Source organism: Ailuropoda melanoleuca, chromosome 12, assembly GCF_002007445.2.
Source record: "Ailuropoda melanoleuca isolate Jingjing chromosome 12, ASM200744v2, whole genome shotgun sequence".
NCBI lineage: Eukaryota > Metazoa > Chordata > Mammalia > Carnivora > Ursidae > Ailuropoda > Ailuropoda melanoleuca.
The window spans coordinates 74,862,245-74,887,034 of NC_048229.1; the positions used below are offsets into that span (position 1 = coordinate 74,862,245).

Genomic DNA, 24,790 nt, shown 5'->3' on the forward strand with positions numbered 1-24,790 from the left:
CCGCTCACTACACTAGTGCCCACCATCCCAGCTCTTCTCTCTGTGCCTGCCTTTGGTCCATCAGACCTCCTCGTGGTTCCTCAAACCTACACACGCTCTTGCTTTGGGACCTTGTGGCTCTTGTGCCTCACTCCTTGCTTCCGTTGGTGTTTGTCCATGCGGGGCTTCCCAGGGAGGCCTTCCCTCCCTCCCCTCAGTTCTCCCATCTCTGCCCATTTTCTTTCTCTTCATACCACGCGGCACCTTCTCAAATACTGGGTATTTTTTAATTGTTCACGCAAACTGCTTGATGGCTGGTGATTTTGTCTGTCTGCTGAGGGCTCTGTCTTCAGTGCTAGAATAGCACTGGGCACAGAGGGGTTGGCAGGGACACTGAGCAAGCGTTTGTTGACAAATGACCCCTCAGGCTTTTGTCATTCCAGTTGGCCATAGCAGGAGCCTGGCCTCCCCACGCCTCTCCTCACCTCAGGCAGTGCTCTTGCTTTGGTTCTTCCTTATCTTTTTTTGTTGTTGGTGTTTGTTTTTGTTTGTTTTTTGTCTTTGTCTGACATTTAAAAAAATTTTTTTTTATTATACGTTAGTCACCATACGATACATCATTAGTTTTTGATGTAGTGTTCCATGATTCATTGTTTGCGTATAACTCCCAGTGCATCATGCAATACGTGCCCTCCTTAATACCCATCACCGGGCTAGCCCAATCCCCCACCCTCCTCCCCTCTGAAACCCTCAGTTTGTTTCCCGGAGTCCATAGTCTCTCATGGCTCATTTCCCCCTCTGTTTACCCCCCCCCTTCACTTTTCCCTTCCTTCTCCTAATGTCCTCCCTGCTATTCCTTATGTTCCACAAATAAGTGAAACCATATGATAATTGTCTTTCTCTGCTTGACTTATTTCACTTAGCGTAATCTCCTCCAGTTCCATCCATGTTGATGCAAATGTTGGGTAATCATCCTTTCTGATGGCTGAATAATATTCCATTGTACATATGAACCACATCATCTTTATCCACTCGTCTGTTGAAGGACATCTCAGCTCCTTCCACAGTTTGGCTATTGTGGACATTCCTACTATGATCATTGGGGTGCATGTGGCCCTTCTTTTCACTACATCTGTATCTTTGGAGTGAATACCCAGTAGTGCAATTGCTGGATCATAGGGTAGCTTTGTTTTTAACTTTTTGAGGAACCTCCACATTGTCTTCCAAAGTGGCTGTACCAACTTGCACTCCCACCAACAGTGTAAGAGGGATCCCCTTTCTCCACATCCTCTCCAACATTTGTTGTTTCCTGCCTTGTCAATTTCACACCCACTTGGAAACACTTAACTGTAGCCATTGCTAAACACAGATAAGTTTTGTTGAACCATAAGGTAATAGTTCTTGCTGTTGTGAGCTATGGTGAGTAAAAAATGGTGATTCCACCAGTGAATTTATCATGCAGGTAATTCCCTTGTTCCGAATAAGTCCTGGATTAGGTTCTGTCTCTTGTGACAGAAGGATGAGCTGCTAGGGAAATCACAGATGTCTGAGAGAGATGGTTTTGAGCATGGCACCGCTGTAACTCTAGAATGTGACATTATCTGTGATTTTTATTAAATGCTTGGATATATGCTTTCAGTCTGGTAGTTGGCCTTTTATGTACAGAGATCTTTGATGTCTTTTCAGCCACGACATAATTTTGGAATTGTGGAGATAGATGGAATGCTGTACATTTTAGGAGGAGAGGATGGTGAAAAAGAGCTAATATCCATGGAGTGTTACGACATTTATTCTAAAACCTGGACAAAGCAACCTGATTTGACCATGGTTAGAAAGGTGAGAACCATATCTTGTGATTACACATTGGGTTTTAAAGTTAGCGTTTCTTCTTTGCCACATAAGCCTCTTAGTACCATCAATAGTGTTGAAAGAATGGAGGTTGTTGAGTTCTGTTGCTGTCGGGGGCTTGCCTTCGTTGTCATCAGCCGTACAGCAGGACAGGAGATGGAGTGTGTGTGAGAGTGCACCCTGATGGAGGGCTCTGCGCTGCACCGCCATGTCCACGCCCGTGCTTGGCAAACGCTTGGTGAGTGCACTCACCTAGGAAGCAGCCAGGTCTTGTAACCCTATTTTCTTAATCATCGTGCAGGCTCGAGGAGAAACAGTCAGCAGGTAAGCATGGCCATTTGGCCTTGAGTAGAATGAAAACATGCCTCCTGTTAGCTGTTTAGAGCACGGTCTGTCTTATTCCCATTCCCTGGTGTGGGAGGGAGGGGCTTTTCTTCACACCGAAGCTTCGTCCGGTCCTCTGGATATTTACACCTCAGGTGCTGTGCTCCTGCTCTGTGCTCAACTCAGTTGGAGCAGGAATCGAGTGACATGTTGCTCGACAGAATCTAAATCTTGGAATCTTCAAATAGTGGTGGAAGAACAGAAGGTCTGGAAAGTTCCTTCAATAATTAGGGTCATTTACGTATCTCACTGAGCGCAGTCGTGTCACATGGAGTTAACAGTGCGTGTACTACCTCCTCTTCTCGTTTTTAAGATCCTGTCTTCGTAGTATTGAAAATACCATAGTTTTACTACTAGAAATCAAACCCTTTCCTAGACACCCTACAGTGCTCTCCAGACTAAAGTTAGTTTTTGTCTAATGTGAATAATAAGTGTTGCCTCCCCAACTCTCGCTTTCTCCTTCTAGATCGGCTGCTACGCGGCTATGAAAAAGAAAATCTATGCCATGGGTGGAGGGTCGTATGGAAAACTCTTCGAATCTGTGGAATGTTACGACCCGAGGACCCAGCAGTGGACTGCTATCTGTCCGCTAAAGGAGAGAAGGTACAAGAACGTGGATATGAAAGGCTCCCCCTTTCTTTCAAATGAACTTTTCACTTGACTTGGCATTTGGTTTCTATAAAAGTAAATAAATAATCCATTTCCTAAAAGGAAGACCTACATATTCATGAAAGCCTGAGTGTTGCAGAGTTAAAACAAGCAGAAGCAGAGTTAGGGAATCGGCCTTGAGTTGTAAATCCAGTCGCTGATGTGCTCCGTGTGGCCTTTCAGATTTGGAGCCGTGGCCTGTGGCGTGGCCATGGAGCTGTACGTGTTTGGGGGAGTCAGAAGTCGTGAGGACATCCAGGGGAGTGAGATGGTCACTTGCAAGTCTGAATTCTACCATGATGAGTTTAAAAGGTAAGTATGAGAGGTTTCACGTAACTTGTACAACTTTTCCTTTCTGCTTTCAGATTCATGTCTTAGATTTGTTTAGTTTTGTTTTCAGCTTACTTGACAGAATTATCTTGTCTGTTTAGAACATAAGCCTGATGCCAGCTAGAGATTTCAGCAGAGATATCAGAAGTATTCGTAGCTTAAAACCATAGAAAAGTGTTTCTGAAATCTGTATCAGACCTTGACCCTTGGTTGTTTAAAATCATTCATTGGCTCCTTATGGCTTCTAGGAGAAAGTTTAAACTCCTTAACCTAGCACATATGGCCTTCTGTGATAGGGCCTTTCTCTGTTCTTTTTGCTACTGATCAACACAAATGCTTCACTTGAGTTACACTGAGCAACATTTTCCCTGCAAAGCATGTTATGATTATCTCGGCTCTGTGCTTTTGTACTACTCCTTTTCCTAAAATTTGCCTTCCAATATTTATCCTGTTAATATAGCCTCTTCCAAAACTGTGCTTAATTATCACTGCCTAGAGAAAGCCTTCTCACACCTCCCAGTCTGGTTTAGGCTCCTGTATCTGTGATCCCATAAAATTCAGTTCATGTCTCTTGCATTGTAATCGTTAACATAAGATTCCTTTTTTTCTTTAAGATTTTATCTGTTTGAGAGAGAGATCACGAGCAGGGGGGAGGGGTAGAGGGAAAAATAGACAGTCCTGAGCAGGGAGCCCAATACAGGACTCGATCCCAGGACCCTGGGATCATGACCTGAGCCAAAGGCAGACATTTAACCAACCGAGCCACCCAGGCACCATAACCATAAGATTCTTGAGGGCAAGTTTCGGCCCAGCTGTCTGTGGATCCTAGCTTCAACATCAGACCTGGCCTGTGTTAGACGCTTAACAAAAGGTTGATTCAGTGGATAAAGTCTGGTGTCACAGAGTCTTAAAACATCTGGCACGTTGCTGGACTGGTTTTGTAGAGTGGGCACCCTCCTACCAACCTCCTTCCCTTCTCTCCTCTCACACGTTTCATTGTGGTAACCACTAAACGGGACTATCCAAATCTTGGAGGGAAAAGGTCATGTGAAAATTCATCTTGTTACAGTATTTCAGTCCTGTTACCAGAAGGGGGTGCCGTAAGGCAATGTTTAATTTCATACTAGTTTAGATTAGGGCAACCGATGAGCAGTTACCAAGACTTTACAGATACATATAAATGTTACCTAACTTTTAATGTATTTTAAATTGAGGATATTTGCATAGCCTTTCTTCCCCCATCAATTATAGGAGTAGGCCATTTTAAGAAAATTTATTAGACAAAGTATGAGAGCAGTTTAGAAAATATCTGCTGTGGTGGGGATGGGGGCAGAATTTCAGACTTTTCTGCATTTCTCTTGATATATTACTTTGAGGGTTGACTGTCCAAGGTATAATAAGCAGTGGTCAGTGTGTTTGGTCCCTGATGAAATACTGACCTGTGCCGTCTTCATAATGACTGAGTTACTCTTTGGGCAGTGTGAGCTAGAGGCTGCCACTTGTTTGCTGCAGGAATCAAGGCTACTTATGCCTCACCTTTCCCTATCCCTGTTGTTTATAGGACTTAAGTGTGGCTGCAGAGTTTCTCAGTCTGCCCTTGATATGTTATCAGTTGCTAGAACTTCTATATTTCTGTCAGGTTGTTTCATACTAATAGTTGATAAGCTTTCAACGTAAGTGTATTACTTGCTTTCAGTTCATAAGTATTGGACATAAGAATATGGCTCCTTCCTTGCTTATTTAAAAGCTCTTCCAAATACATTCATGGATCATTTGTTTCCTTGATGCTGAGCTGTCCAATGTTAGTTTTTAAAGTAAGCTCTAGGCCCAACGTGGGGCTTGAATGCAAAACCCTGAAGATCAAGAGTCTCATGTTCTATTGACTGAGCCAGCCAGGGGCCCACCAATGTTAGTTTTTAAATAATAGAATGAGGAGAGCTTAATTTCTTTTGTCAGTATGATGTATAGGATTCTTACTTGTTTGGGTGACGCTAGACACATACCTAACAGTAAATGCCATGTATTAACTCATTTGTAACTCATTCAGTCTTCAGAACAACCCTCTGAGTCCCTATGTGCTCTTTTTATTTCTCTTGTAAACCAAAACACAGAGAGGTGAAGGAATATGCCCAGAGACACACAGGTAGCAAGCAGCAGAGCTGGAATTTGAACTTGGGCACTTTGGCCCCTGAGGCCACCTTTTCAGCCACCACACTACATCACATTAAAAATACAGGCTTTCCCATAAATATCCATAGGAAGAAAATAACATATAGCAGTACTTTATTTCTCAAAAGAGCAGATGTTTCCAACTATGTTATATTTGCGTATTGTGGAAACTGTTGCCAGATGGGCAATCTGTATTAGTTTGGAGACCATTTATTGTTTTTAAGTAATCTCTTGTCTTTCCTGTCTTTGTTCCCTATTTTTAGGTTAAAACTTTCCTGGAAAAATGCCATATCTTATTTTCTGTGTTTCTAACCAAAAACAAAACTGTTTGAAGGAAAGCAAAAAATTGCCATAAGTTCTATCACATCATAGTAACAACTTAATAATATATCCAGAATGACAGGCAGCTCTGTTTCTGTTCCCGGTGTCCCTGCTCTTCTAATACCACCATCCTCCCAGTTATCCATACTTTAAAAAGCTCATCTTTGATTCTCTCTCGTGCTTCACATCTCATCAGTTGCCAAGTCTCATCTTCTTTCTTAGACTCCGGAATATTTTCCACATCACCCACTTTCATTTCTCTGCTCCTGCCCTACCATGTTCACTTTCCCATGTGTGCAATGACATTAGCCTTCTAACCAGTTTTCCTGGCCTGTTTGTGTTTGAAAGATTAATCGGACTTTGGTCATTCCATTCTCCTGCTGGAAATTCTTGGTATTTCCCCATTGCTTACCAAATAAAGATAATAGTATGTAGCTTCCTGCTTGGGTCCTCCATCGTCTGAGGTTAAGAGAAATGTTCAGTCTTTTCCGGGCTCTTCCTTCCCATGTCCTGCACTCCAGCTCCCTTCTTAACCCATCCTGTGTTTGACTGTCTCCATGCACATGCTTAGCCCGGATGACCCCCTTTTGTTTCTCTAGAACAGTCATGGTGACTGTTGAAGTCAAGACCTGTCAGTTTCATCTTTTGGTCCCTGAATGTATAATTGAACAGACATACTTGACAATGGGCAGAATCCCCATGTTGGTTCTCCGACCCGTGGGGTGGGGGCCATTATGGTAGGAAGGGCTGCATGGAAGTCTCTGTAACTTTCCTACGAAGACAGAAAACCAAAAGCAGTTCTACATCCTTGAGGAATTTACAGAAATTAGTGCCACCATCAAACCCTTGAAAATGCAAGAGTGGAGCTACCTTTCATATCCCCACTTAATTCACTTAGAAAAAGTAGAAAAGTCAGATGGATTTTGGAAAATAACCATATGCTTTCATAAACATAATTCGGTGGTTACACTGACCACAGATTTAGTCCCAGATGTAGTGTCTTTCTCCAGATGTTGTATCTTTATGCAACACGGACTCTGGCCTTGGTGTGCGGCTCTTGACCCAGCTAGTGCTTTTTCTCTGTACCAGTTTGCAGGGACCACCAGAAGCAGTTTGCTTTTTCCTAGCAGGGCCAACAGGACCCCTGCACTGTCTGGCCTCAGGGCTGTGCCAGTTCTGCTGTCTCCGTATAGGTAGCATATGTTAGTCCAGGGAGATCTTGATCACCTTGGTATTCCGTTAAAGCATCATATCAGTCTGCCTATTGACATTATGGTGTTTGGATCGATGGTTAGGAGGTAACAAGTACTGCAGATGCCTTTGTAAGACACGGGGAGCTGAACTGCACTCCTGAGCAAATCCGTTTCAGTCATGGTCCAGTCAAGAGACAGAAACCACACCAGTAATCTCAGCAGGGAAAATTTAATTCACATAATTATTACCTAGTAAGAGGTGGTTAACGATGAGTGCAGAAATAGCTACTGTAGGAAGCAAAGCTACAACTACCTTTAGGGCTGAGGGAAGTACCCTAAGAAGGAGCAAACTGGGAAGAGATCTCCCCACCCTGCAAGGGTGTGGTGTGGCCGCTGCATGCAGGGCGCTGCCTGTTGGGTGGCAGAGGACCTTGCTGAAGGCAAGCACCTCTGGGTATCCTGCACACTGCAGGCAGCAGCCTGTGGGAGGAAGGAGAAAGGCAAGCCAACCCCAGGAAAGAAGCCCTTTGCACTACCCAGCCTTGCAGTCCCTCTGGCGCCCTCTACTGGCAAAGCCTACCACTGCATTTATCTTTTCAAGGCTGTTCATTTTCTCCACTGTTTTGCATTTCTTTGGTTTCTGCTCTTGTCTATATTATTTCCTTCTTTTTACCTTCTTTGGGTTTATTCTGTTCTTCCTTTCCCAGATTCTTCAGGTAGAATTTTAGATTTCTTCATTTCTTTACTGAAATCTCCACCTTTTCATCCTAAGCATGTTTCCCTTTCTCTTTTGAATGTAGTTCTAGTAGCCGGGTTCAGGTCCCCGCCTGATAGATAAACTAGCATTCGGTCATCTTGGAGTTGGCGTCTATGTATGGTTTGTTCCCTTGAGAATGGGTTCTCATTTTTCAGGCTTTTCTTTTGTTGAATAATTCTGGGTTGCATCCTGAATGGCATGTTGTCGGGGCCCTAAAGTCTTCTCGTGCTTCACAGTGTCGCACTGAGAGTTCTACCAGGCCACGCACCTGGTTAGACTCCTGGCAGGCTGTCACAGCTGCGGTGCACGGCAGCTCAGACCTCTCTCTGGCTCTGTAAGCCAGCCTCCGTTACAAGCACTCATGGTTCCGGGTCAGTCAAAGACTTGAGACAAGTGTATGCATATAAAATGAGGCATCCTTCTCTGCATCTCATCTTTCTGAGACTTCCATACGCTCTGGAGATTCTGGTTGCCTCAAGACACTCTGCCATGATGGCAGTGGCCACAAAGACAGCAAGTCTTCTCTAGGGGTTCCAGCCACCTGGAGCTGCCGGCGTCATTGGCCAAAGCTGCCAAAGATCCAGAAACTCCCTCCGTGTGGGTTGCTTGTTCAGCTTTCACTTTCTTTCTCAAATCTGCCTGCTTTTGCTCGTCTTCAGAGGCCTCTTTGTATCTGGTCCAGAGTTTGTAGCTGTTCGTCACAGGAGGATCAGTTTGTTAAGGGCTTCTTTCTCCCCTCCGGAACCAGAAACCTCTCTAAAGCTCCCTCTATCTTTCCTTCTCTCCAGTTGATTGCCCCCCACCCCCCGCCTTTTTTCCCCTTCTACTCTGCTCTTGCTGAAGCTCGCTGCTACAAGCCAGGCTATATTCTAGTCTTCGCAAGGAACATTGCTAATTCTGAGTTACCAGAGGACACGTCCTCACAGCCTCAAGTCCTGATAAGCCCATGTTTGAAATCATTGTAACTAAAGGCATACTATTGCTTTGTGCATTACAAACATGACTGCCACGTAGCGATGCCCGCTCTGTGCTGAATGATATGTCAGGTTCTTTACACTGGCCACTTCCTTTCATCCCCAAAAGTCATTGGTTGTTAGTGGTAGTGTTCGGGCTCCCCACTTTACAAATGACAGCTAAATTGTCCACGGTCATCAAGGTGGTAGATGTCCGAGAAGGAAGCTGTAACCATGTGCCTTTTATACCTGTTTTAAAAGTAGCAGCTAAATACGTGCTGCAGTTAAGTTTTTGTGTTAGTTTCATTTCATTTGAAGCCTCAGCGTTATATGAAATACACCACCTAGGATTATTTTTCTGAAACCTGGGAACTCTGAGTCATTGATGTGCTTTGGACCAAATTTGGTAGATCATCTACACAGACTGATTTCTTGAGCTTTGTGTAATTATTCCAGGGAGGAATAATATGAAATTCTCAACTCTACAAAATTATGCCAAAATATTGTTGTGTCCTCATGTGCTTTTCAGTAAACAGTCTAGTCATAGATGCTCATTTAGAAGTGCCAGCTACCCTCGCGAGCACACATGTGGCCCCATCCATCACGGATTCGCCCAGAAGAGTTGTGTTGTCTCTCCACCAGGGTCAGGCCTGGGTGTAGGGCTCAGCCTCAGACAAGGCCTGGGGACACTTCCCGGCTTCGTTTGATTCAGAACCTGGGAAGAGTTTAAATGTCAAGGTTTATATATTTAGGTTTAGCCCTAAAGACATAAAATGTGAATAAACCAGTTATTGTAGTTTGACGTTTTCAAACATTTTCTTTCAAAGGCCTATTCAGGTCCCCATTTTTACCTTTCCGTGAGAGCTCTTGAATTTGTTCCTTCCCCTATGTCTTAGAGACATACTGAACCTGGGGCCAAACTGTATTCCCAGTTCCAGCAAACTGCTGGATACCAGTCAGCGTTCAGAGGGAAGAGGACTACAATGCTGAGTGAAGGTGTTTCGAGTGTGGCAGCTGTCCACTAGCCCTGCTTCTGAGTCGTTGTGTGATCTTGGACAGATCATTTTGCTTCTGTGTTTCCTAGAGTTCAAAATATGGAAGCTGCTACTTTATAACAATCTGGGAAGAGTTCTTTGAAATAAAAGTGGTGTTCTTGGTAAAACAGTTTCACCTTTGTATTTAGCATCCCGATGCTCTAGGTCTAAGCACTAGATTAAGCCACTGGCTTCTCGGATACTTCCTAGCAGAGTTAGAGATACAGGAATAACGTCCACATGCCGTGTGCTCCAATAGCGAGTGGAGGCCTGGGCGCTGGGCGTTCTTGAGGGTTTAGATACATTCCCGAAGTCTGACTGGGGGCTGCTATACCCCAGCTATGTCGTTAGCTATTAAAAGGAAATTGTTTGGTCCAATGACCTTAAGTGAACATTATTATATAGCAGAATCTACGGTTGTTGTGGTGGTTGTTTTGGAATAATTTTACACTTAAAGAAAAGTTGCAAAAATAGAGTCCCCATTAAACCATTCACCCAGCTTTTCTTCATGTTAACATCTTACATAACCACAGTACAGATACCAAAATCAAGGTATTTGTGTTGGTACAATATTATTAAGTAAACGATGGTCTATATTCGAATTGCATCAGCTCGTCCACTACTCTCCTTTTCCCTTTGCTCTGGGATGCCGTGCGGTATCCGACAGCACACTGAGTTGTGCTTCTTTAATCTTTTTTAACCTGTGATGGTTCCTTGGTCTTTCCCTGCCTTTCATGACCATGATATTCTTGAAGGTAATTGGTCTGTGTTTTTATAGGATATCTCTTCATTTGGAGTTGTCTGATGACTTCTCATGACTAGGCTGAGGTTAGGCATTTTTGGCAGGAATACCATGGAGGTGATGCTCCCCCTCGAGGAGGATGTACTCTCTCCATGTCTTATTACTGGTGACGCTAACCTTGATTACCTGGTTAAGGTGGGGTCTGTTGGGTTTCTCCACTGTAAAGTTGCTGTTCTTTCCTTTTAATTAACAAATATCTTGGAAGAGATCATTGAGAACATGCAAGTACACCATTTCTTCTCACACTTTCACCACTAACTTAGCACCCGTCAGTGGACCCACCTGCAGCAATTACAACTGTGGTGGTTTCCTAATGCTGATCTTTCTGTTTCCCTCATTCTGTCTACATTTGTTAACTGGAATTCTGTAAAGAAGACCTGTCCCTTCTTCCTATTTTTTTAATGTATTGAGTTACTTACTGATATCAGTACGGGCTTGCGGATATTTATTTTATTTTGTGAGTTATAAATCCAATACTGGCGTTATTTTGTGGCTCAATTATTCTAGCTTTGGCCTTTGGGAACACCTTCCTATTAGCTCTGTGTCCTTTGGACACACCCCATCCTTCTTTAAGCACTTCCCTGTCTGGCAGCACAAGATGCTCCAGACTCATCTTGTATTTTCTCTCTCAGCTGGGGCATTGGCCACCTCCTTGTGGAGCCCTGGATCCTTTCTGTGGTTAGTAAATTGATTTTCAACGGAAGTGCCAAGGCAATTTAGTGGGGAAAGAAACATCTTTTCAGCAAATGATGCTGGAGCGACTAGATAGCTGTATGGAAGAAAAGTGAGCTTCTGCCTCATGCCATACCCAAAATTCAACTTGAAATGTATTGTAAGACCCGAACGTAAAAGCCGAAACTATGAAATCTCCGGAAAAAAGCATAGGAGGAAAACCTTTGCAACCTTGGAATAGGCAGGGATTTCCTAGAAGGACACAGAAAGCATGAACTATTTGAAAAAAATAAAATAAAAAAATAAACTGGAATTCATCAGAAATAAAAACTGTTCTTCAGAAGTCTCCATTAAGAAAATAAGATAATCGACAAGCTGGGGAAAATATTCATGATATATGTTGTATCTAACAAAGGACTTGTATCCCCAAAACAAAAGAATCTTGTAATTCAGTAGGAAGACAGAAAACCCAATTCAAAAAATAGGCAACTCTTTGAGCAGACATTTCACAAAAGAAGATAGGTGCAGTGGCCAGTGAGCACACACGGAGATAGGCATCCTCCTCCTCAGGGAAGCCCACACCACTAACAGCTGCGGTCAGAAAGCCCGACAGGAGTGAGAGCAGGCAGTAATGCTGAGCCGTTGGAATTCCCAGATGTTGCTAATTGGAATGCAGAATGGCACAACACTTTGGAAAATAGTGCAGCGTTTTCTTATCGAGTGGAATATACCTTAAAGCGTATAACCAATCAGTTCCGTGACATAGTATCCACAGAGAAGATTTGCAGTCCAGTGTCCACAGCAGCTTTATTCACCGTAGCCAAACCCTGGTGGTTACCCAGATGAACACAGGCAGGTGAATGGTTAAATCAATCTGGCCTATCCATATAATGGGATACCACTCACAAAGAAACGAATTATTGATGCAAGCATCCGTGTAGATGAATCTCAGGAACATGGTGCTGAGCAAAAGAAGCAGACTGAAAAGTGTGTGCTCTTTATATTTCAGTATCTGTGATGTTCTAGAACAGGCAAAACCAGTATCCATAGTGACAGGAAGGAACTCAGCGGTTACCCGGCAGTGGGGATGCGGGTTGAGCTGAACTGGCGCGGTGCCTAGTACTGTTGGCTCACGAAGGTTGGTTGTCTGCCTAGACCTTGTGGTCATCCTCTTGACTTCCTTGGTTTTGCCCGTGTGTTCGTTTTCAGGTGGATCTATCTTAACGACCAGAACTTATGCATCCCCGCCAGTTCCTCTTTTGTTTACGGGGCCATACCCATAGGAGCCAGTATTTACGTTATCGGAGATCTTGACACAGGTAAGAACGTTGTGGTGATGTTGCTGGATCTGTCTCCTGATGACTCCAAGGCACGTTGCCTCACCTTTGCTGCTTCTCACGGTCTAGGTACCAATTACGACTACGTGCGTGAATTTAAAAGAAGCACGGGCACCTGGCACCACACGAAACCACTGCTTCCGTCCGACCTTCGCCGCACTGGGTGTGCAGCCTTACGCATTGCCAACTGCAAGCTTTTCCGCCTGCAGCTCCAGCAAGGTTTATTCCGTATCCGTGTTCATTCACCTTGAAGAGGAGGCAGAGCAGAAGCAGAGCTCCTGACCAAGCGCACCGTAACACGGCTTTCTGCGAGGGGGACAGAGGTGGCCGCCGAAACTTGCTCTGTGTGCCGGGGTTTGTAATGGTAACTCTGCTGGTCTTACTCTAATGCTTAGAAGCCTGAGCTTCCGCTCTCGTTTGGGAGAACCCATAAATGTTGAAAAAGCTCTCTTGGAGGAATCCGTTCCTCCAGTTAGATGTGTCTGCAGACAAACAGAGGCTAGTCAGTGTCCAAAGGAGAAGGGAAGTGGGAATCGGTATCATGTAAAATATTGACGTTAAAGTCTGAAGGTGCATTTTCCCTGAAGGGAACTCCTATCTGAGTGACTGCGGTGTTCAAGTACCTGGCTTTGGTAAACAAACAAAAATCCGTATATGCAAATCAACATATCCAAACATACCAAGATTGCTTTTCTACTGCACTTGGAAGGAAATATCATGCCTAACCCTGCCCAACAAATTAAGGTTTGTGCCTAAAATGTTAGATTGGACTATATGCCAGTTAGTGTCCATTTACTACTAGTACTGTGTCCGAAGAATCTTTTTTAAACTATATTATCACGAATTGAAACTAAGATAAAATTTCTCTTTTATGACATTCTATCTTAGTCATCTAAAGGCTCAATAAATCCATGAGTCAGGTTGCAGCCCTCGTGTGAATTTAAGGGAAGTTGTTAACTTCTGTGTTAATTCAGATACATCATGCCATAATTTCTGGGGTAGTTCTCTTGGAGTTGTGAGGGATCTCATGCAGTGCCATTCCTCCTTGCAAATTATCAGAACCATTTTATAAACACGAGGTCATTAAGCAGAGTAGGAGATCTTCTAGAAGAAAGACCTAAGTCAGACAAATCATAAAGGTCTGCTGTGACTACAGAAACTGTCCAGATAAAATATATAGGGATCAAAAACTTCAATCTGTCCGAAAGCACACAAAGTCCTGTTTACTACTGTTTAGAATTGAAAACTTGTCTTAGAACGCGCACCTGCGTTAAGAATCTAGTCTTTGTAGCAGAATTTTCTCAGTGCTGTTCTCTAGCAAGAGTTTTACACAAATTACGTTATAAGTAAAGTTTGGCTGGTAGAATAAACTACCTCAATTTAATTTCATTCTGTTCATAGTAGAGCAAATTCATCTCTTCCTCCTCCCTCTGCCCTTTTCCCTCACTCCCATGTCACCCCATGCTACCCCACTTCCCATTGGGGGAAAAAGTCTGTCTTTAGTAGCACGTATCTTGTAAGATACTTTGTTTTCCATTCAAATTATGCCACCTTAGTGTGCAATCAGGGACTTCAAAGTGCTTGATTATGTCATAATTTGAATTTTATGCAATATCAGATTTCTAATCAATTTAATACAGAGCTCTTCATTTCTAATAGTTTTCTACAGCTTTTTTTTTCCCCCTCTTGGTAAATGGTTATAAGAAGCAGTATTTTGTCTTAATGATTAATAAGTGTATAAATATATCTTTTGGTTATAAATTTGAGAATAGGAGTTTCTTCTGGAAACTTCCTAGATGGTATGCTTGTATGCTATTAACAACATGCATATGAAACATCGGTTATGTTTCCCCACCCATGAATGGAAAAAAAGGGTAACCCCCTCTCTGCAGTTGTTTTTCTTACACCTGTTAGGAGTCAGTACAATGCTATAAGAGTTGCTGGAAGAAGGCTTGCCTGTGGGGGTTCTAGAGAGCGTTGTGTGTGGCAGAAGATCCTAGTAAGAGAAGGCATGCGGCGTTTGTCTTCTCTGTCAGAGACACTAGGCCACATTTGCCACACATTCACGTAATGCAGTCGAATTCGATGTATAAAGCAAAGCTGACCTTTTTCTTTATATTGTGTACCAGTCAGCTGTAGTCTGCACACCTTCCCAGTGATGCCTGGGATATCTTTTCATCAAAGCAAGCCACGTGGCCACCGCAAAGAAAGCAAACTTCTTTTTCCAATTAGATATTCATTTTTTAAGGGAAACAAATTGCTAAAAAAGTGAATTTTCTTTGGTAACATATCCTGTACAGAACAGAACCTTGGCCTTCAGAAGTTGCAGTGACTGATGTCCTGTGAAAGCCATGGCGGTCAGCAATTCTCTCTCTTTAATTTCTGAAGTTTAAAATTCTTCCCAGTCTACGCCAGGCCTCTCCAAGGAGACAGTTCATTGTTTAGGAGTGAATGGGTCCCTGTTGCAATATTTTCAGTGCCTGCATGACTTGGTCAATTCATTTTATAAAAACAGTTATTTTTTTAGTTTTTTATTCAGTTCATTGACACGGTAGCTGCAGAAATTAGGTAATGTTTTTTAAAATAAATTTGCCACATAATATGGGATGCTATAACCAACAGAAGCTGCTAAGTGCCAAACTGTTATTTTCCTATATATAATATATATATTAAAATATTATGTTGAAGTGTAGGCATATATTTAACTTTATTGTGTTCCAAAATTAATCATGACTTTTTTTGTAAATGACAGTTACTTCAGTATTGTGAAATAAATTTTAACTCATTTCATGCAGGTTTGTTTTAACATTCCACTTATGCCTTGAAACATCTTTTCTTGATAAATTTTTAATACTTCTTTTTCATAAGGCACTTTTACCAGGCATAGGTTGGAACTGGCAGTTGAGGATAGATCTTAAAATTTTAAATAAAATACCTTTGGGGGAAGTGCAATGTATTTTCATTATCCCTCCAACAGAAGGAAAGTTGTCTCAGGTTAGAGTCAGTGAATACTTAAAGGATCTCTCCTAGACTGCAGTCTAAAATAGGCTTGTTTGTTTGTGTGTTTAACGCATCCAAATACAGATTTTTCGAAGAGGTGTTTAATTTAAAATGAAGTGTTTTTTGTGAGTGTGTGAGAGTGCTTGTATCCTGTGAGAGGGAAAAGTGTGAGAGAGGGAGAGAATGTGTGTGTGCTATTGTGATTCGGTATATATGTTTACTTTTTCAATTGTAGTTCCAGACTACATACATTACTGTCTCCTGGTGCTTCGGATAAACTCTTGAGCCCGTGGCCCTTCAGTTTATACTACTGTGTTAAACTCACATCGGGTAACAATATTCATAGAGTTGTAGTTTGTAGGAGGTTTTACTTGGTGTTTGCATTTCTTTAGTGAGATTAAAAACAGTGTTTACCAACTAGTATAGTTGGTAGGCTATAAAGATTTGGCCCAAGAAATGTTTTAATTCATTGTTTCTTTCATAAGTTCTTTATTTCATTGCTGTGAGGAACTGATAGCTAACAGTAGGCTTTGCTCAAACTGCGACAACCAAAAAAGAGTCTTTGGGCGGTGATGGATGGTATACTCTTTGTACTGAAGTGTCTTGTTGTATCGCCACTTCAACGATGATTTGAAGGTGCCATTTTTATAATTTATAACGGGGTAGGTTCTCTAGGTAGCATACAGGAAGCACGTCCTTATATTGACCTGGGAGAGATAGGGCTGTCTTTGCTGTGGTGCCTCATTACACATGGTAGTAAGTTAGGTTTTTAGAGAAATTCTTTAACTGCCTTGGTCAATTGGGGTTCCATTTGGTGCATTCTTACCTACTTCAGTGTACCAAACCAAAAAGTTTTCCAAGGAGTGCTAAAAACACTGCAGTATTTATTACCTTATTGCTGGCCTGCTTGATTCCAGAGGAGAGCCTCCTGTAGTCAGATGAAGACATTTGATTATCTGGGGAAAGAATGAGGTGGCACTTGGCATGGATTTAAAAGGTGCTGGAACCCCCTTTAAAAGCACCTGGTGGGAGAGAAGGGTGAGACTGCCTTATTCTGTGGCTGCCCCTCACATATTTGAGCCTTTGGGGAGCCAGGGAGAGAGAAGACTCTGATTAGTGCAGAAAAGCTGCCCTGGGTTTAATCAGCAAATGCTTCTAGAGCACCCATCAAGAATTCTGTTTGGATTTCTGGGGAGCTGTCACGCTGCCCTCTCTCTAGATCATAAACTCCTTGTGGGCAGCGACCCTGTCTTGGCCATCTGGTAATCCCAGTGCTTGGCGCATAGCAGGTAGTCAGTAAATGGTGGGCCACCGCATACAGTACCCTTGTAATCAAAGCGATGTTCTTCACAGGATTGAGAAGTCCTCTCCATGACCGACTTATTCTGCTTGATTTTAAATGAGAAACTTTATACACAGATGGGCTGGTCTCATAGAGTAAGAAATTAGTACAGAATAAAAAATGCAAAGTGCCTGACATATGGACACAGACCTCTGTGGTATTGATATGTTCTGTACGATTTGAGGGACCGTATCCTCAGCACACCTAATGCCATTTATCACATTTAACGTTGGGTTTTATTTATGGTTTTTTATATGTGGCTCCAAGCCTTTTCCGGAACATACTGCTTTGATCCTCACGTCTCCGTGATGGGTGCAGCGCCCCCCGCCCTTAGAAGAGCAGTCTCTGAGGCCCAGTAGATGTGGCCCCGTTTCCCACCTCACATGTGAGTAGAAACCAGAAGCAGAATCCGGGTCTTTGTATTACCATTTCACTGTTCAGCCTCTCAGACTCCCACTTAATTTTCTAGGCATACAAGTATTTTTAGTCATAGAATAATCATTTGTGGTACAACTTAAGCCCCCAAACATGTCCTTCACAAGTTACACAGATATAAACTGAAAGATCTTTGGTTTTCTTTGTCAGTTAGCTATAGGAAATTTAAGAATTTATTAAGGTCGTAAGAACAGAAATACTAAGTATTTGTGTTCGGCAGAGAAGTACTTTTTCCTTTTAAAGATCTAAAGCTTCATTTATATTGCTTTTCTTGCCACATCTAATTAGGGAAAAAAGATTGTGTCTAGAATGTTGGAGAAAGTATTTTGCTAGCTTTCTAATAGCCCTTGAAGTACTCTTTCTAGCCAGTTGAGAAATTACAGAATGTAGGTATAAAATTGAGGGATGACCCACTTGCCCATAGTGGAGAAGAACATGGAATCAGGGTGAGGTTTCGCTGCCTGCTGGTGATAAAGTCAGTAGCATTGAAATAGACACTTCTGCTACTGTTTTGGCAAGCCAACTGGTAAAACTTGTAAAACTTTTGTATTTTTCGGAAGTGGTTCTATTTTAAATCTTAAATCTATCTCAGCCTTGTCTCATGGCCATCCTTGTGTTTACGTGACATCTGAGGAACTCAGTTATGCCTCTGTGTTCTTTGGTCTAAGCGCACACAGTTGAGGAAGGTTTGTTTGCCTTCCATACTGTCGCTGAAGTTCTCTGAGTGACTGGGTCTTTAAACTTCTCCCCTTCCTCATCACATCGCATATGTGATAAATAAAACAGCATTGCATAATTACCTAGGGGGAAAGACCTGTCGCCTTCTCTTTTCTTTTTCTTTCTTTTTTTTTTTTTTTTGAGATAAAAACTTAATACTTTAAAATTGCTGCTCAGCCAAAACTTAGGCTAATTATAGTTTTCAATATTGATGTCCTCGTGGCCCAACAAAGCTGCTGTAAATTCTTCAAGTCACTGTGATGTGCATTAGAGAAGTTAGAAGCCAGAGGAGGAAGGCAGCCCACACGGCCTGGGTGTGCGCTGCCTTCACATCAGGCCGTTCCCATGACCCGTATGAATATGTGGCCACTTCAGATCATTCAGACCCCAAGCAGATGCAGGTTCAACTTTCCTTCTGGTCGGCAAATTATATTTATTAGACCTTTATTTTTTAGCAATTCCATACAAATGATGGGTTTTAAAATACCTTATTTTTATTGTTCCTACTCCTCATTACAAGTAAGGCATACGTTAGAGCCTTGGGTTGCATTTTTTCCGGTCAGACCTGTGAACTTGGTATAAATATGACTATACGTAGCTCTCTTTATCATGTTTCCTGTTTAATTGGATGAGAATTGCATGCACTTATTCCCTTGTTCTTTTTGTTTATAGGAAAAGCTCTGTTCTCGGCTACCTCATTATGTAGTGTTGTGCTTGATCCTCTGCCAATTTAGGAGAATTCAACACATTCTGTCCTTTAACAAAAGTCTGGAAGCAAGCAGCGGGCGGCCTTGAGGAATACAATTCTCTAAGGCATATTTTCCATTTTACTACTTTTTTTTTTTTTAAATAGGCACTTTTAATCAGGAGGAACAATCATTCTCCTAGAGCTGCTGCAAAGTGATTACTTGAAACTCAACTTGAACTTTCTTTAAAGAGTCTTTAAAAGACTATGTTTTCATAACGTAGAAAAGTAGTATATTTAAAACAACACTGCTACGTAAAACAGAGGGCTTACTCCCCATCCTGTTAGGATCAGACAGGAGAAGGTGTCTATGTGGACTCTAACCCAGCGTTTGGAGTTTAGATGCTTGGGGCTACTGTGTTTCATTGTCAACAAGGTGCTACTGTGAGTGGTTTAAGGAGCTATTTAAGAGTGTTTTCATGAATTTTTTTCCCCAAGAATCTTTAATTTTGATGAAAATAGGGGCTTATTAGTAGATTCCTCTTCTCTTTCGGTTCTGATAATCTAGGGTTTTAAAATGAAATCTGAAAGTGTTTCCTAAGTACAGGGTTGAGGTTGACCAAACAGCACGGAATGGCATTATACTTAAAGTCATTGAGTGATTGGATTTGTTCTGAGCATCAGTGGAACGTGCCTTCTCCACGTGGCTCTGTCCTCGCCAGCGTCTGTTAGCTTCCCTGGTCAGTCAGTTAGGGGGAGCCGTGAGGCCCACCGATTCCTGCAGTCAGACCTTCCCTTCCCAGAGTTGTTGCACACGGGAATCACCCAGCATCCCCAGTGCCCAAAAGAGTTATGTCCGTTCCTAAAAACCTAGTGTACTGGGAATAGCTTAGGGACCAGGTAAAACCTAACAACAGAACTGTCACTGTGCTCTCACATAACCTAGTTTTCCAGCCTGTACTTTTTAGAGCAAAAGGCAGAGTTTCTCCCCATATGACAGTACGTCAGCACCACGTGGGGCTGGCAGCAGGCATGAGACATTTCCCTAAGTGGTTTCCAAGAGAACCTAAACTTACCGCCTTAGAGCCCCAACCTTTTTATTTCAGTTATTGTGAGGAAAACGTGTGTAAATACTGTGTACTTTCCCAAGCAAACCCAGTAGCTACAAGCATGCGCGGGCCGTGGTGCCAGGTGCAGGTGGGTCAAAGACTAGTACCACAGAATGTGACCTTCAGGAGCCCTTCATCCCTGAAGATCAGAGATGTAATGAAGGTGAGAACACAGGCCCGCCGTGGTTGAGCCGTAACCACTGCCTCCGTGGCCGCTGATTGTGTGAGCCCCGGGGTGGGGGGACGTCACTGCCCTCGCTGCGTGTCCTGGCCTTTGCACTTCCCCATTCAAACGTCTGCTGCCACAAGGTCTATAAGTAAATGGATATATATGTTGATAAAATGATTTACTTTCTAGACCCGTGCCACTGCTCTCCTTCCGCTGCTCTGATATTTGAATTCAGGATGATTGTATAGAGCTGAACCATCCCATAATACGTGCTTGGAGTATTTAGAGTTGTTTTAAATAACCCTCAATTCAGAATTTGCCTAATGAAGCCTTCTAATAATACTTAGAACTCTTTACCAAAGTTGAATCTTTCTTTTTCCCCTAAGATGTCACAAGTAGCAACCTATACTAGTCAAATAAACTGGAGATATTTTAGATCTTGGTTTGAGATCATTATACCTATTCTCTCTTAACTTGGATGCTATGTGAAACTTAAGCCAACAAACAAAATTTGTGTTACAAATGTGTGTGTGTGTGTAGAACTTTTGCACCTTTAGATAAAGTAGGGTTATTTAAGAAAATGATACGGAAAGTGAGCTCCTTAACCCTTCCATACAGTCACTTCCTCTCCGGTTCCCACCGTGGGACTGGCAGATGTGGCAGCATGAAAGACATTCTGTAAAGTCATTCTCACGCTCTCTCTGTGAATAAGAAAAGGAAGGAGAAACAGGGCTGACCATGCTGAGAACTGGACGGAACAGCTGTGCCAGAAGCGCTGCCGCGAACGGCCGTAGGTGTTGTGGCTATTTGTAACGCTTTTCTTAGTGACCTGTATAAAAAATCTAGAAGGCCGAGAAAAGTGCTGGGAGGGATTAAGTGTTGGGTGTGAGGGTCCACAGCACCGTGACAATCTAATAAATGGCTAAACAGAGAGTCTTACATCCAGGTTCAGAAAAGATAGTTTCTAAATGAAAAAGAAGAAAAAAGGGGTGGGGCGGGAAGTCACCGATAATTTGAACCTAAGCCAACTGTTTAAAAACAAGAATAGGGGGGCGCCTGGGTGGCACAGCGGTTAAGCGTCTGCCTTCGGCTCAGGGCGTGATCCCAGTGTTATGGGATCGAGCCCCACGTCGGGCTCCTCTGCTGTGAGCCTGCTTCTTCCTCTCCCACTCCCCCTGCTTGTGTTCCCTCTCTCGCTGGCTGTCTTTATCTGTCGAATAAATAAATAAAATCTTTAAAAAAAAAAAAAACAAGAATAGGGGCGCCTGGCCGGCTCAGTCGGCAGAGCATGTGACTCTTGATCTCAGGGTCGTGAGTTCAAGCCCTGTGTTGGGTGTAGAGCATACTTTAAAAAATAAATTAAAAAAAAAGAATAGTGTTTGTGTGTGGGACTGGTAGCCAGAAAAGGAAGTCTGTTCTGCTACTTCGTCCACCGGCTGCACTGGATGGGCACCGGGACCACGGCACGTAGCTGCCAGTTCCAGGGGCCACCATTGGAGAGGCCTAAGGCTCTGGCCTGTGGGACGTCTTAAGAACGAGCAGGTGTGCGTGGTTCAGGCCAGCAGCAGACATTGAGACAGAGTGGCCTCATGGTAAGATGGGGGCCCTCCAAGGCATCAAGTGCTTGTCTCTGAACATGCTCCCTAGGCGAGTCCTTGCAGCTGCGACCAGTGGCATGACTGCATCGGGGAGAGGGCTGTTGCTTTCTGGCAGGATACTGGTCACCGTTCCCAGAGCTCCCTGCAGACAAACATTTTAGTTAAAAAGTGGGGGGGGTGAGTTTGTACTTCAACACTGATTTTGAGAAGAGTCTTTGTTCCTTTCAACCTGTGCTCCCTCTCCTTTCCTCCCTGTCCACCTCCTGTCTGTCCGTGGCCTCCTGACTGTGAAGCCATGGCCTTCTTCAGCAGACCTTTCAGAAATAGGCACTGTTTTAGTGATTTCCATAAAAGCATATTGTCAAATAGAACAGGGATTTTTGCTTTTTATTTACTTCTTGCTTGAAATCTGTTGGTGCCTCTGCAGAGGTAAGAAAGCTGGTAGGTGAAAATTGCATTCTTTCAAGTAGGGCCTAGGTGACGGAGGCCAGGGGTGCTGTCAGGGGGGCTCGTGTGCTGGGCCCATTGGGCTGGCCGACCTCCTCGGGCCCCTTCCAGCTTGATAGAGTCTTGTCGTCCTTTGAGAAGAGTTTTCAAGCGATCTGATTCCTCTTGTGGTTTTGCTTTCCCTCTTCTATGAAGGCACAGGCAGTCTTAGTCCTGGAGGGAAGGGAGGAGGGAGGCCGCCCCTCACTCTGCGTGTCTCTTCTGGCCCCACTGGCCTTGGCAAAGATCTGCCCCAAAACAGAGGAACCAGGCGTCAGCCGGGGCATGCCCCCAAGTGCTCGGGAGGAAGCCGTCTGTGCTCTCCCATCTCTTGGGTGCATTTTCTCCCGATTTCTCGAGTTATCTTGGCTTACTAAAAAGCCCTGTTTGAACCAGTGTTGGCTTTCCTCCGCATGTCCCGCTGCGGCTGCCCAAAGACCCCGCTGGAGGAGTCTCCAGGAAACAGGCGCCTCCTCGGTTGGCACGTCTCTGCACCAGTTCAGGGCCTTCAGTCAGGGTGGAAGAGCTTGTTTCAGTCTTGTTTTCAAGCGTCCTCCTATTTACACGCTCTGCTTGGCCTTCCCACCCTGCCCTCTGCTCCTCATCCCACACCTGGCCCAGCCGGGGGTTTTAACTGCTTATAAAGTATATATCCCAAAAAGGGGGAAAAAAAAGAAAAAACTTTTAAAAAAGACAAAAAAAACCTTGTTCCCCAGACCATTAGCTTAAAAATATTAATTGAAAAGGCATTCTTCTGGGAGCTCCTGACCCAGCCTTTGCGACTAGTACTTTGCACAGCCAGCTGGCCCTGGCTGCAAGAGAGCCAGACCTGTCCTCGCAGGCCCCTGGGGAGCTTCCCAGAGTCCATGCCACCCTGCTCCTCCCGGGTTAGAGCTCGGGCGTGGCCAGCTGCAGAGCAGGGGCTCCTGAAGCAGCCGCCCTGGGGCCCAGCGCAGCCGCCTCCTACACGGGCTCCTCTCTGGGCCAGGAGAAGGGGCTCCAGACGCCACACGTACTACCTCAGCTCCCGGCCGCCAGGCACTGTGCGGGCCCCAGGTCGCCCGGTGAGGCCTGCTCGGGGGTGCCCAGGGGACTCACCCGTGCCCCAGCCCCCCCGCACACCTGCCACAGGGCCTCATCCTGTGGGCTCGGGCCCCACACCGTCCTCGTGAGGGTTCGTGAGAGTGCAGCGAGACCGCGGTCTCCTTTTCTCTTCACTAGCTCTGACTTTAAAACACACGCCGCTCAAATTGTGAGTAGAATTGGAAATTAGAATTGCCCGTTTATAATCAGAGAGAGACCATCTTTTCATATTTTTTTCAAAATGGATTTTTGCTTCAGAAGAAACTCCAGAAAATACATGTATTACTATTAATCTAGCATGTGCTTATTGAATTTGACTCTTAACGCTTTGTAAAAACCTATGTAGGATCTGGTATGTGGGGCAAAAGGGTGTCATCAGCTTAAAAACAAACCAATTTATGTGGGTTCCCAGCATCTTTTTCCCTCCGTGGGACCTCAGAATTCAGGTTCTCCCTGAAAACAGCCAAATTCCATGGGGCAGATAATTTTATGGTGGGAGATGTATCAAGTGGCCTTTAGTAGAGAAAAGCACAGACTTTAGCAACACTTGCTTAATTAAATCATCAGTGGCTTTTTCTGCTGATGGGATTCTTTTCCTTTTGACTCATTTGTAACACAGCTTTTGTTTGGTTCCTCACTCCTGCTCCCCTCCCTGTCGCCAGGGACACAGCAATACCTGTTTTGTTTCGAATGATACCATTTGTGAATTCTGACAACTGAACGGCAGGAGTCACGGCCTCGGCAGAAAAGTCGAGAGCCCACGGCAGCCTACCGTGCGTGAGTGTGCCCCCACCAAAGTGCGGTGGTCCGCACGTGTAGCAGAAGCAGCTCCCCTCTCCACCCCCGTCCGCTCCCATCCTCCTCAGAAACCATAGTAAAGGATCACGTTAGGCAGGCTCGGGCAGACTTCATGTTATCACCGTACGTTCCCGGTAGCGGAGGTGCTTGTATCTCTCCGTGAGTGAGATCCATCCATAGCTCATGAGACGCCTGTAGATTCATTTGGTTTGTATCACTGATGCAGAGCTTCTGCTAGAAGAAAACGATCATGGGAATTCCTAAAATGGGACTTTGGACTCTCCCGAGACTCAGGTGGGCCCTGGTCCAGCAGAATGGCCAGTGACGCCCGTGTTGGCTGGTGGCCTGCGTGGTACCACGTGTAAATGCATGACAGTCACCCTTGTCAAGAACTGGTTTTTAGCACGCTCTTGATTTGCCATTTTGATGATTTTCATGCCATAAGGAAAATTTCACAAATACAAAGTTCAGAAGACACCATATCAGAATTCATCTGGTTAAACAGCAGTCTTTGTTTAATTAACATATTTATGTTTTCTGACATAGCACGTACAGTTTTAGTTTAAACCCTGCAGCTTTTATTATCTGATTAGATTCCAAGTGGAGCAGCTGCTCAGATGTGTGTTCGACTGAGGTTGTATTGTGTGTGATAGGTTTCCTCATCTTTCAGGAAACACCTCCTGCTTTAAAAAAACAAACAAAAAACAAACAAACAAAAAACCCAAAACAAAACACCCACCAGAGATTTGCAATGAAATACAGAAACTGAAGGAAAGACATTGTATGGACAGTTTAAAATATTTGCGGTTCCGGGAAGCTGCAGCTTGTAGAATTGTACTCCTCAAACTCAGTAGGATAGTAGAGAAATTGTGCTGACTTGATTTCATTGAAATGTCATGTCTCAAACATCCTGTGGTCCAAATGTATTCGTTTGTTCTGTG

At 43.8% G+C, this 24,790-nt stretch overlaps 1 protein-coding gene across 2 annotated transcripts in view; it reads left to right on the forward strand.

Moving 5' to 3' along the window:
* GAN (gigaxonin) overlaps positions 1-21,039 on the forward strand; it is a 55,624-nt gene extending 34,585 nt beyond the window's left edge. For both annotated transcript variants that reach the window (XM_034639567.1, XM_034639568.1), the window contains 5 exons: positions 1,666-1,815; positions 2,678-2,814; positions 3,043-3,171; positions 12,300-12,409; positions 12,497-21,039. In XM_034639567.1, coding sequence (XP_034495458.1) covers positions 1,666-1,815; positions 2,678-2,814; positions 3,043-3,171; positions 12,300-12,409; positions 12,497-12,678 — 708 coding nt within the window. In that variant the 3' untranslated portion in view covers positions 12,679-21,039. The remainder of the gene's footprint in view (positions 1-1,665; positions 1,816-2,677; positions 2,815-3,042; positions 3,172-12,299; positions 12,410-12,496) is intronic.
* Positions 21,040-24,790: the final 3,751 nt, after the last annotated feature.